Source organism: Schistocerca americana, chromosome 1, assembly GCF_021461395.2.
Source record: "Schistocerca americana isolate TAMUIC-IGC-003095 chromosome 1, iqSchAmer2.1, whole genome shotgun sequence".
Lineage (NCBI taxonomy): Eukaryota > Metazoa > Arthropoda > Insecta > Orthoptera > Acrididae > Schistocerca > Schistocerca americana.
Window position 1 is genome coordinate 828,631,167 of NC_060119.1, and position 14,428 is coordinate 828,645,594.

The following is a 14,428-nucleotide window of genomic DNA, read 5'->3' on the forward strand; positions in this document are numbered from 1 at the left end:
CACACGTTTGTCTGGCCTCTCAACAGATACCCCTCCGTTGTGGTTGCACCTACGGTACGGCTATCTGTATCGTTGAGGCACGCAAGCCTCCCCACCAACGGCAAGGTCCATGGTTCATGTGGCGGGGGGGGGGGGGGGGGGGGCGGGGGGGAGGGGGGTTGTTGGAACCATCGTTCAAAACCGCATGACGAAATTTGAACGTGACCCGAAACACCAAGCGATTTTTACCCTTTTTCAACTCTGTTTTGTGGCCTCGTGTGGCGTTTATAGATGTGTGCAACAACGTCACGTACTTGAATAAAATGGCAAAGGGTCCCCCTATGACCTTCCAGTTCGGCGACACACTCAGTGCCACCCGCTCACCTTTGTTGAGCGCTTTACAAATGTCTGTATAGAGACAACCTTTAATCGATTTCTATGGGCAGACAACCCCTTCGACATCCTACAGCTGTGTGGAGATAATCGTGTCACTATTCTCCTTTCCACGACTCTTTATCAGATTCATATTGGTTTTGTTTAGCTTCAGGTCATATTCTGGACTAAGTATTCTCTATACTTCATTTAACAAGTCGCCTAAATCTTCCTTCACTTCGACCAGAAGAGCAATGCCATCTGCCAGCTTTACACCCCCTGTAGAACTCCCGTCTTCGTGTTTAATTTTTTATTCTTTTTCTGAAATTTTCTTTTACTGCTTTCAATCCTCCTTCGACGTATAGTTTCAACGACAGTAGTGGTAAGCTAGAAGACAGCCTCACATACTTCTTCCTCTATGTAACCGTGCTATTCCACGTTTATTGCCCTCATCTGGTTTCTGTGGACCTTTAGATTACATGTCGGTCTACGTATTTTGTACTCATCTCAGGATGCGGATATCTTACTTTTAGGTTGTGACAGATTTATCTGTTATCCAACAAACACTTTATTCTCCTTTCCATTAATAAGATCGAAATCAGAATAGCAGTTCTGAAACCAAACATGCCTTCTTACAGTATCTGTTCAGTTTTCTTGTTTTATTAAATACTGTTCTTTTCAGCAGTATTAGACTGATTGATATTTATTGCTTTCTTCGGTATTATGAGATATCTTTCTGAAAATCTGATGTTAAGCATCCGTTTCATAATCTCCTAATTCCTACAGGCTTCCTAACAGATTTCACTATCTTTAAAACTATAGCAATAGACTCCTCCTGAGCATACTGAGCTCTGTTAATTTACTACACTGTCAAACTCGACTCACAGTAATAGTTCATCTATTTCTTCTGCATGCAAATGCTTCTCCTTATTAAATCTCGCTTCTGTATTGTACAGTCCTTCGACGCAGATCTCGTAGTTCAACAACTTTACACTTTCCTTCTCCAAATTGACGTTTAATTTTCGAGTGTGCGTGTTGATTTTTCATGGAATCATCATATCAGTTTCTTTGAAATCTCTCTCTCTCTCTCATCCATTCTAATTTCACATGTCTGTACTTCCCGTCAGCTTCATTCCTATGTAAACAATACTGCCATTCATCGTCCACTGAACTACTGTCGATAATTTACTTAGACCATTAGTTACTGGCTTGGAGAAATTTCTCTTTGACCGATTCGGTCCTAAATTTTAAGTTTTTCATCTCTTCATATACTTATTTTTCTCTGTTTCTCCGAATTTAAGTCCGCTTTTCATTGCTACCAGGTTATCACCGAGGCTATGTTGGCATGGATTCATGCTTTGCTTTCACATAATCGATTTTTAAATATTTGTCTTACCTTCCCATGCATCCTGGTTAGGTGACATAGTGTTGGTATGGCATATTGGTATGATTCATTGAACCCTCTGCCAGGCACTGTATTGTGAGTAGCAGAGTTATCACATAGATGTAGATGTAAATGTGGATGTTGAGACCTTCCTGGATTTCAGTACTGTGCATTAAGAAACCCCGGTTCCTGGGCAGCTATAAATAACACTGCCAATCAAAAATCCCACATGGTGTTGCTATTATTGAGCGTCTAAAGACTGCAGACAGTTGAAGTGCCAAGACGTTTTCATATTACGTTAGTTATATTTTCAGAGTTCATTAAATGAAATTGCTGTTATGTTAGAAATTTAACAAATATAATTAACTGATGTTCCCTTGTTCCTTTTATGTCTTATATCAGTGTATGTAATTGGAATTACGATACTGTTAATGTGGACAGATGCAGATGGTGTGCAATAAGTTATGGGTATTTCATAATTTTCGTGTATCATAACACTGAACTACACACAATTTATGGGAAGCGAAAATTTCACGAAGTCTGAAAAATCCACTGGTTTTGATTTAGGAAATACGAATCCCAACCAGCTAGTGTCGATGACGATACCAAGGTCAGGTGAGAAAGTGGATTTCTTGAGTTAGAAATTCATTTGAGAACTGATGAAGGATTCCAGGATGAAATTTCCAAGACTCGAGGCTCGTTCTCACAGCTTAACTTCTCCCAGTACTTCGTTTCCTACCTTCCAAACTTCACAGAAGTTCTTCTGCGAAACTTGCAGGACTACCACTTCTGGAAGAAAGGAAGGCTTGATGAAGGCTTGTATACATTGTATCCAAGGCATAACTATACGACTCATATTTTCAGTATCTTTTATTTTACTTATTTTAGCTTTTTTCCATTGTTTTCTTATATTTCACGTTATCATTATTATCGCACTAAAAGGAAAGAAATCTATAAATGAACTGGCATTGTCACGTTATATAGGGTGCGTTTATACGTTCTGTTGTAGGCACCCAGAGAAAAGATCATGTAAATTGATAGCATCAGTAAATTTGAGGTAATTTTACGTGGCTAAATGCTGGAGCTCTCTATCTCAGTTACGATAAAACGTTTTGTTATTATAATGTCTAAATCACTACACTGTCTTTGTATAATAGGCAGTCAAATGAAAACTAGAAGATGAAAAAAATAAGTTAATTGTTTATTATTTGAAAAGTAATCGCCATAACTGTTAATACGTTTATCGCTTTGTGAGACAAGATGATCAGTGCCTTTATGGAAACACGTTTGCGGTTGTCTACGGAGCCATGATTTCACTCACGCGTGCATCACGTCGTCTGAAGCAAATCAGCGACCACGAATGTCTTTCTTCAGTGCTTCAAAAATATGGAGATTGCAAAGGGAGAGATCAAGGCTCTATGGCGGATTCGTAAGGGTTTCCCAGAGAAACTTCTGCAGCATAGTAAAGATGGCCTTGAGAACACGTGGATCCGCCCACATGTAGCGAGTAGGCTGCAGAAGCTTCTCTGGGAAGCCCATACATATTCGCCATGCAGCCCCTATATCTCCACATGCGATTTACATGTTTTTGGGGCCCTGAAGAAAGGCATTCGCGGTCGTCGATTTGCTTCGGACGAAGAACTACACTCCTGGGTACAGTCAAAGTTCAGTAGGTAGCTGCAAATATTTTTCCGTGAAGGCATTGACCGCCTTGTCTCACAGTGGGATAAATGTATCAACAGTTACGGCGATTACTTTTGAAATAATAAACAGTTTACATACTTTTTTCCATCTACTTCGCTTTCATTTGACTGCTATACAGGGTGGTCAGGAACAGTTTGATAAGCTTGTAAAAGTGTTGCAAGTAAGGTTGTGCTGAGATATAATTGTTAGGAAACAAATTCGATACGTTGCGCCATTTCCGAGTTAATTAGCAATGGGACAGTTGCGTGCCAGTTACGACATTAGCTTCAGTTGTCCTAATAGCACAGACGATAGCACAGGAGATTGTTCAGTCTTTGGGTTGGATTCGAACCTTACTACCGTCTCATGTCCAATATTTGTTCGGTTTTAGGAAACCAAATAAAGAACACCTTTGGTGACACCGTCTCTGGCGGGTCGCTTGAATTTCAATGCTACACTACTGGCCATTAAAATTGCTACACCACGAAGATGACGTGCTACAGACGCGAAATTCAGCCAACAGGAAGAAGATGCTGTGATATGCAAATGATTAGCTTTTCAGAGCATTCACACAAGGTTGGCGCCGGTGGCGACACCTACAGCGTGCTGACATGAGGAAAGTTTCCAACCGATTTCTGATTGGTTGCCTGGTGAACGTTGTTGTGATGCCTCGTGTAAGGAGGAGAAATGCGTACCATCACATTTCCGACTTTGATAAAGGTCGGATTGTAGCCTATCGCGATTGCGGTTTGCCGTATCGCGACATTGCTGCACGCGTTGGTCGAGATCCAATGACTGTTAGCAGAATATGGAATCGGTGGGTTCAGTAGGGTAATACGGAACGCCGTGCTGGATCCCAACGGCCTCGTATCAGTAGCTGTCGAGATGACAGGCATCTTATCCGCATGGCTGTAACGGATCGTGCAGCCACGTCTCGATCTCTGAGTCGACAGATGGGGACGTTTGCAAGACAACAACCATCTGCGCGAACAGTTCGACGACGTTTGCAGCAGCATGGACTATCAGCTCGGAGACCACGGCTGCGGTTACCCTTGACGCTGCATCACAGACAGGAGCGCCTGCGATGGTGTACTCAACGACGAACCTGGGTGCACGAATGGCAAAACGTCATTTTTTCTGATGAATCCAGGTTCTGTTTACAGCATCACAATGGTCGCATCCGTGTTTGGTGACATTGCGGTGAACGCACATTGGAAGTGTGTATTCGTCATCGCCATACCGGCGTATCACCCGGCGTGATGGTATGGGGTGTCATTGGTTACACGTCTCGGTCACCTCTTGTTCGCATTGACGGCACTTTGAACAGTGGACGCTACATTTCAGATGTGTTACGACCCGTGGCTCGATCCCTGCGAAACCCTAAATTTTAGCAGGATAATGCACGACCACATGTTGCAGGTCCTGTACGGGCCTTTCTGGATACAGAAAATGTTCGACTGCTGCTCTGGCCAGCACATTCTCGAGATCTCTCACCAATTGAAAACGTCTGGTCAATGGTGGCCGAGCAACTGGCTCGTCAGAATACGCCAGTCACTACTCTTGATGAACTGTGGTATCGTGTTGAAGCTGCTTGGGCATCTGTACCTGTACACGCCATCCAATCTCCGTTTGACTCAATGCCCAGGCGTATCAAGGACGTTATTAAGGAGAGAGGTGGCTGTTCTGGGTACTGATTTCGCAGGATTTATGCACCCAAATGGCGTGAAAATGTAATCACATGTCAGTTCTAGTATAATATATCTGTCCAACGAATACCTGTTTATCATCTGCATTTCTTCTTGGTGTAGCAATTTTAATGGCCAGTAGTGTACTTAACTCGGAAACGACGCAACATAGAAATTTTTTTTCTTAACAGTTATTTCTTTGCACAAACTATCCTGCAACACCCTTACAAGCTTTTCAATCTGTTTCTGACCAGCCTGTGTAAGGTGAGCGGTTTCAACAGCACTTCCCGATCATATCGACGCCAGATACCCGTTACCGCAGTAACTCGTATAAGTTCACTTGTCTGTAAGCTGTTAGTTAGTGACCAACTATATAACCTGAAACCGGATAACATATGTAAAGAATATGTAGCGAGCTAGATAATATACACTACTGGCCATTAAAGTTGCTACACCACAAAGATGACGTGCTACAGACGCGAAATTTAACCGACAGGAAGAAGATGCTGTGATGTGCAAATGATTAGCTTTTCAGAGCATTCACACAAGGTTGGCGCCGGTGGCAACACCTACAACGTGCTGACATGAGGTAAGTTCCAACCGATTTCTCATACACAAACAGCAGTTCATCGGCGTTGCCTGGTGAAACGTTGTTGTGATTCCTCGTGTAAGGAGGAGAAATGCATACCATCACGTTTCCGACTTTGATAAAGGTCGCATTGTAGCCTATCGCGATTACGGCTCTGAGCACTATGGGACTCAACTGCTGTGGTCATAAGTCCCCTAGAACTTAGAACTACTTAAACCTAACTAACCTAACGACAGCACACAACACCCAGCCATCACGAGGCAGAGAAAATCCCTGACCCCGCCGGGAATCGAACCCGGGAACCCGGGCGTGGGAAGCGAGAACGCTACCGCACGACCACGAGATGCGGGCCCTATCGCGATTGCGGTTTATCGTATCGCGACATTGCTGCGCGTTGGTCGAGATCCAATGACTGCTAGCAGAATAGTGAATCGGTGGGTTCAGGAGGGTAATACGGAACGCCCTACTGGATCCCAACGGCCTCGTATCACTACCAGTCGAGATGACAGGCATCTTATCCTCTTGGCTGTACCGGATCGTGCAGCCACGTCTAGATCCCCGACTCAACAGATGGGGACATTTGCAAGACAACAGCCATCTGCACGAACAGTTCGACGACGTTTGCAGCAGCATGGACTATCAGCTCGGAGACCATGGCTGCGGTTACCCTTGACGCTGCATCACACACAAGAGCCCCTGCGATGGTGTACTCAACGACGAACCTGGGTGCACGAATGGCAAAACGTCATTTTTTCGGATGAATCCAGGTTCTGTTTACAACATCATGATGGTCGCATCCCTGTTTGGCGACATCGTGGTGAACGCACATTGGAAGCGTGTATTCGTCATCACCATACTGGCGTATCACCCAGCGTGATGGCATGGGGTGTCATTGATTACACGTCTCGGTCACCTCTTGTTCGCAATGACGGCACTTTGAACAGTGGACGTTACATTTCAGATGTGTTGCGACCCGTGGCTCTACCCTTTATTCGATCCCTGCGAAACCCTACATTGCAGCAGGATAATGCACGACCGCATGTTGCAGGTTCTGTACAGGCCTTTCTGAGTACAGAAAATGTTCGACTGCTGCCTTGGCCATCACATTCTCCAGATCACTCACCAATTGAAAACGTCTGGTGAATGGTGGCCGAGCAACTGGCTCGTCACAATACGCCAGTCACTATTCTTGATGAACTTCGGTATCATGTTGAAGCTGCATGGGCAGCTGTACCTGTACACGCCATCCAAGCTCTGTATGACTCCATGACCAGGCGTTATTACGGCCAGAGGTGGTTGCTCTGGGTCCTGATTTCTCAGGATCTATGCACCCAAATTGCGTGAAAATGTAATCATATGTCAGTTCTAGTATAATACACTCCTGGAAATGGAAAAAAGAACACATTGACACCGGTGTGTCAGACCCACCATACTTGCTCCGGACACTGCGAGAGGGCTGTACAAGCAATGATCACACGCACGGCACAGCGGACACACCAGGAACCGCGGTGTTGGCCGTCGAATGGCGCTAGCTGCGCAGCATTTGTGCACCGCCGCCGTCAGTGTCAGCCAGTTTGCCGTGGCATACGGAGCTCCATCGCAGTCTTTAACACTGGTAGCATGCCGCGACAGCGTGGACGTGAACCGTATGTGCAGTTGACGGACTTTGAGTGAGGGCGTATAGTGGGCATGCGGGAGGCCGGGTGGACGTACCGCCGAATTGCTCAACACGTGGGGCGTGAGGTCTCCACAGTACATCGATGTTGTCGCCAGTGGTCGGCGGAAGGTGCACGTGCCTGTCGATCTGGGACCGGACCGCAGCGACGCACGGATGCACGCCAAGACCGTAGGATCCTACGCAGTGCCGTAGGGGACCGCACCGCCACTTCCCAGCAAATTAGGGACACTGTTGCTCCTGGGGTATCGGCGAGGACCATTCGCAACCGTCTCCATGAAGCTGGGCTACGGTCCCGCACACCGTTAGGCCGTCTTCCGCTCACGCCCCAACATCTTGCAGCCCGCCTCCAGTGGTGTCGCGACAGGCGTGAATGGAGGGACGAATGGAGACGTGTCGTCTTCAGCGATGAGAGTCGCTTCTGCCTTGGTGCCAATGATGGTCGTATGCGTGTTTGGCGTCGTGCAGGTGAGCGCCACAATCAGGACTGCATACGACTGAGGCACACAGGGCCAACACCCGGCATCATGGTGTGGGGAGCGATCTCCTACACTGGCCGTACACCACTGGTGATCGTCGAGCGGACACTGAATAGTGCACGGTACATCCAAACCGTCATCGAACCCATCGTTCTACCATTCCTAGACCGGCAAGGGAACTTGCTGTTCCAACAGGACAATGCACGTCCGCATGTATCCCGTGCCACCCAACGTGCTCTAGAAGGTGTAAGTCAACTACCCTGGCCAGCAAGATCTCCGGATCTGTCCCCCATTGAGCATGTTTGGGACTGGATGAAGCGTCGTCTCACGCGGTCTGCACGTCCAGCACGAACGCTGGTCCAACTGAGGCGCCAGGTGGAAATGGCATGGCAAGCCGTTCCACAGGACTAGATCCAGCATCTCTACGATCGTCTCCATGGGAGAATAGCAGCCTGCATTGCTGCGAAAGGTGGATATACACTGTACTAGTGCCGACATTGTGCATGCTCTGTTGCCTGTGTCTATGTGCCTGTGGTTCTGTCAGTGGGATCATGTGATGTATCTGTCCCCAGGAATGTGTCAATAAAGTTTCCCCTTCCTGGGACAATGAATTCACGGTGTTCTTATTTCAATTTCCAGGAGTGTATATTTGTCCAATGAATACCCGTTTTTCATCTGCATTTCTTCTTGGTGTAGCAATTTTAATGGCCAGTAGTGTTCTTAACTCGGAAACGACGCAACATTGAAAAATTTTTTCTTAACAATTGTTTCTCAGCACAAACTATCCTGTAACTCCCTTACAAGCTTTTCAAACTGTTTCTGACCAGCCTGTGTAAGGTGACCGGTTTCAAGAGCACTTCCCGGTCATATCGAGGCCAGATATCCGTTACTGTAGTAACTCGTATAAGTTCACTTGTCTGTAAGCTGTTAGTTAGTGACCAACTATATGACCTGAAACCGGACAGCGAGCTAGATTATATAATAATCAGGGAGTCCTATGCATCAGTAAACATCCATTAGTGGAGAAACATCCTCTAGTGGAGAACAGTGCAGAAATCCACGTGCTCGTCATTCGAACACGGGAGGACAGTGGGAGGAGAGCGCTGCTGACGCTGCCGCTGCGGCTGACCTGAGCATCTTGTCCTGGGTGGTGGGTCCTCCGGCCAGCTCCTTCAGCAGGAAGGTGCGCTCGCTCTGCCGGCGGGACGCCGGGAACCGCAGCCACCGCTCCAGGCCGAACTCCCACAGCTTCAGGGGGCCCCACATGAACACGAAGCTCATGTACGACTCAGCGACGCTGCGGAGAAGATTTCACCACTACTTGAAAACGCACACACACAAACACACGCAGAGCGACTACACTTGTCAACTTAAAAGAGTATTTACGGGAGCCCACTCACACCTTCGACTAATCGCATTCCACGAGAAAATATACACGTCACAAAACCAGACGACTCAAGGTCATCTCACCTAGTTTCAATGTTGCCAGTTACTGATAATTTCAGATGTTAGTATAAAATCTGAAAATCTGTTATACATACCTGTTTTTAGTCTATAATGTGGTGGAGTACTTTCCAAAAGAAATTCTTGATAATCGTTCATCATCATCATCATTTAAGACTGATTAGGCCTTTCAGCGTTCAGTCTGGAGCATAGTCCCCCTTATAAAATTCCTCCATGATCCCCTATTCAGTGCTAACATTGGTGCCTCTTCTGATGTTAAGCCTATTACTTCAAAATCATTCTTAACCAAATCCAGGTACCTTCTCCTTGGTCTACCCCGACTCCTCCTACCCTCTACTACTGAACCCATGAGTCTCTTGGGTAACCTTGCTTCTCTCATGCGTGTAACATGACCCCACCACATAAGCCTGTTCGCCCTGACTGCTACATCTATAGAGTTCATTCCCAGTTTTTCTTTGATTTCCTCATTGTGGACACCCTCCTGCCATTGTTCCCATTTACTAGTACCTGCAATCATCCTAGCTACTTTCATATCCGTAACCTCAACCTTATTGATAAGGTAACCTGAATCCACCCAGCTTTCGCTCCCATACAACAAAGTTGGTCGAAAGACTGAACGGTGCACAGATAACTTAGTCTTTAACGTTATGAAAAAATAATAAAATAGCAACAACGTTACAAGAAATTTTCAAGGAAAACATCTTTTTACTCAACCTGTGAAAAAAACGTAACTGTAACTTATTTTGACTGATTAAATACAGGGTGTATCAAAAAGAATCATCAGATTTGGCACGTCTATATTTCTGAAACTAAGAGTCAAATACAATGAATTTTGTTCCTTGGTGAACGGGAAACTCAAAAAGATTTTTATCATACCTTTTCATAAGTGTTCAACATGCCCCCCTTGAGATGCACGGCATATGACAATGCGTTATTCAAGTTGTTCCCACGCTACAGCGAGCATGTTTTGAGCAACAGCTTCCACAGCTGCTGTTACGCGATGTCTCAGTTAATTCATTGTTGTTGGTAACGGAGGCACATTAACAGAGTCTTTTATAGACCCCCATGAGAAGTAATCACATACAGTTAGGTCCGGTGACGTCGGAGGCCAGTAATGTAAGGCTTCTAAGTAGGCTGATTATGTGTTTGTATGTTGGCAGCGCTATGCAGCGCTCTGCATTAATAGCTCTGACAGCGCTGTGCGCTCTCTGTAAGAGTCTCTGTGGCTGATCGGACTAGAAGTTGGAAGTGAACAGCCAGTAGTGATGGAAGTTGGGAGTGGGTAGTCAGCAGTGATGGACGTCAGAGGTTAATAATTTGCAGTGTTGGAGGTTTGCAGGGTAATTTCCAAGAATGACTGCCTATCGAAGTCACTGGGTCCAAACGATACGTATCAAACGTGTGAACGTAAATCAACCACGCGACTCCAGTGGCGGGCGATATGATAAATTATTTGTGATAGTCATTTTTATCTGTTTTTTGTCGTTCCCTTAGTTGCTCTAAATTACATACCTCCGCGAAATATTTGAGAGTTGCTAGGGAAACCCAGACGATTTATGTCGTTAGTGAGTGAGATGCCTGGTGTTCTTGACGTTTCTTCAGCTGATTCTCTCACATGGAAAAATCTAATACCATGTTTATCCAGCGTAGAAAATTGTTGTGACATTTTGTCGTAGATATAGAAAGAAGGAACTGTGTAGACTGTGGTGGGGCGAACTGTGTAAACCTTCGTAAGAACAGTTTCGATGCTGAAATACCGTTACAATTTCATTTCGGACAGTGCGGAAAACGAACGAGTATCACGAAGAATAAATGGTTCGACTCTTCCAAATCATCCATCCAGACCCCTGTAATGGACTTCAACATGACGACAACACCGATGGCGAGTGAAGTAAGTCGTCTCCTTTGCAATTACAAGTATTTTTGTAAAGCGCTTCTTTTGTCGTTGCTGTAGTGACCACCGTAAAAATACTCATAACGCCCACCACCAGAGTCGCATGATCGATTTACGATCGCGTGTTCAATATGTATCGTTTGGACCTCGCGACTTCGGTCGGCAATCATCCTTAGAAACTGCCGTTTGCAGTATTAGCACGAGCGGACGGTCTGCATGTGTATCCGTCCCGGAGATTTATTACTGATGATTATATATACTTTTTTTGAACTGGTTGCCACTTGATACGGTAAAATTGTTTGCTCTGCAACAAAGTCTTTCCTTTGCTAACCGCACCCGTATTAGTAGTTAGAGCCTTCAGTAGTTAGAATGTTTTATTTAACTGACTGTATTGGCGCTTGCTGTATTGCAATAGTTTGTGTAATGAAGATGTTTGTGAGGTAGGTGACTTATGAAATGTATAGGTTATTGTTAGGATTTTCTATTAATTCAGGGCCATTCTTTTGTATTAATTATTTGAAGGCAGGTTATCATTTTTTGAGCAGTCTGATTGCGTTGCGCCAGGATATTGTGGGTCAGTGTTGAGATGATAAACACTAGCAAGTGACACTTGCATTCAATCTCAGTTACTCCAATTTAAGCAAAAAAATTATTTTATTAAATAAAGAAGTTCCACCTGTCGACCCTTAGCCGAGGGTACCTCCCTGTAATCTTCTGATTTTTCTTGTAGTTTGAATAATTAGTGCATGATTAAAAGAAAATTAGTTATTGTCTACTGCTAGCGCGTAATTGTATATAGAGAATTACCTTTGTAGTTGCAGTTTTTTATTGTAGTACTGTATTGTATTGAGCAAAGCAGTTGTGACATGCATGTCGATTTGCATTAAGTATCTCGCAGTCGAGTTTGCAACTAATTGGATATTTATTATTGTCAGTGTTATTTAAGAGTGTCTTTTTTTGTGAAATAGTGTTTTAATCATGGTGTGTGGAAAGCGTAACATTAAGCTACAAAGCAAATTGAGAAACGATAGTGAAGACGATCGTAGCGTGTTAGTAGCTCATTGTAATGAAGTGACAAATATTCAAGTCGGTAATTTGGCAATAATGCACGGGGACACAGACCAGGCAGTAAATAATGGTGTAGATAGTGAAACAATCAGTAAACACGAAAGTATTGTCGATCGATCGTCCAGTAATAGATCGCCTCAGGAACCGGAAATGACAAAACCAAATCTTACAAATACCGTAGATTCAGGTTTTGCGTCATCACCTTTTTCTCAATTAACTCAAGACACTCTCTGCTTTTCAAAATACGAATATTGACGATGCAAATGCACTACCAAAAAGCACAAAGGAACATTTTCCAGACGGTAACATATTGTTATTACAATTTATGCAACAAATGGGACAAAAGCTTCAAAAGTTAGACACAATGGAACAAAGTCTTCAAGAACTAGACACAACGCTTGAACAAACACGTGAAAATTTAACTGCTGAGTTACTTAAAATCGAATTTAAATGTCAACAAGTTTGTAAAGATGTAAAAACACAAATTTGTGAGCATTTTCAGCCTATTTTTTTCGCGACATGGAAACGCATCACAGAATCATGAAGCAGCCATAAAAGAACAGCGGATTATTGTGCACGACACCTTTCAAGCTAAAATTGACTCAGTTGCATCCACCTATTCGGTTATGCAACTTGCAAAAAATCAGGAAAACTTAAAAGACACAGTAGATACGCTTTCAACACAAATGGACGCTCCGAAACTTGGTTCAGAAAAACACACTGGGGAAATCAGTTCATTATCGGAGAAAGTAGCCGAACTTTCGGATCAGTTCACTAACTTATCTACAAAGGTAGATGATGATCTGAATGACACAAGACCCGTAGCCTTCACTGACACAGAAGAGTATGAACAAATTAAGAAATTTAAACAAAATCAAAATCAAATTAATACGCAACACAAAAGAGAAATCCGGGAAGTACAAGATCAGTTGGCACAAATAATACAAGAATTACATATTTCAGAGGACACTCGCGCTCCAACACGGGAAGAGGGACTTAGAAATACGGAAAAGCCACAAAGTAATATCACAGGGTATTTCGGAGACTTTGAAAGGAGTTAGCAAGGTGCACCGTATTTTGAGATGGAACCGCTGACACGACGTAACAATGGCCGATCTGCGACTCGCCGCCATGATGATTTTGACTACAAGCTCTTCATCACAACGCATAAATTTAAAACATTCCATAATTCTGTTAGGGACATACATCCACAAGCTTGGCTTCATCAATTTTCTCATTGCTTTCCTTCTAATTGGTCATTAGAGCACAGATTAGAATTTATGTGTGGCTATCTAGAAAATGAACCAGCTGAACATTGCATCATAATGATGAAACACGTCGAACAATCTGTATTTTCCAGCGCAGTAAAATATTTTGAAGACATTTTGCACAAAAATCGGTATTTGACAAACCTGTACAGCCCCTCGGAACTCATCCGGATTTACTTAATTAAATTACCTGGACACTTAAGACATATTATTTTGGCAGGGCGTTGCAAAGATAATACCGAAGCTTTTCAGGGATTTTAACAAGAATTGGAAATCGACACAGACCGTCGTGGAATACGAAAACGGGAAAACACCAACAATTACAGGTCACATCCGTCACAATTCCGTGACGATAGCAATAATAACCGGACACGACAAGGTAGTGTAAATCGTGACCGAAACAGACACCACTCATATGACAGCTGTTGGCAAAATAACAATAGCTACGGGGAAATATCATCTCTCCATGGTAATGAATATGACAGAGATAAGCAGACAATATAGAAACCAGAACAATTTTTATCAAGGAAGGCAAAATAACTTCAGGCGCAACAGTCAACCTCGCAATTACGATTCAGGAAGAAATTCTCCACAACGTGATCGGCAAGAAAGAAATTACAAAAATTACCGATATGACAACAGACTTGAATTTAATCAGAACTGGCGTGATTCAAACAGGGCAGAGCCCTCTCTTCAAGTTGAAACTGTAGAAGTTAGATCTCCAAATCCCAGTAACGATGCGCGACAACAAAGAGATAACAGACAATGACTTGCACCGCAGGCAGTCACAAAACGTACTTATGAAGCTGACGACGTAGCTACCGTGACTTTTAATTACGTGAAAATGGAAGACATTGGGGACATCTTACACCAGGAACATGATATTAA

The 14,428-nt window shown here is 44.0% G+C and overlaps 1 protein-coding gene across 1 annotated transcript in view; it reads right to left on the bottom strand.

The window, feature by feature from the left end:
• Positions 1–14,428, bottom strand: part of LOC124546401 (aminopeptidase N-like) — a 263,906-nt gene that overhangs the window by 51,512 nt on the left and 197,966 nt on the right. The window contains exon 14 of the mRNA XM_047125035.1: positions 8,976–9,143. Coding sequence (XP_046980991.1) covers positions 8,976–9,143 — 168 coding nt within the window. The remainder of the gene's footprint in view (positions 1–8,975; positions 9,144–14,428) is intronic.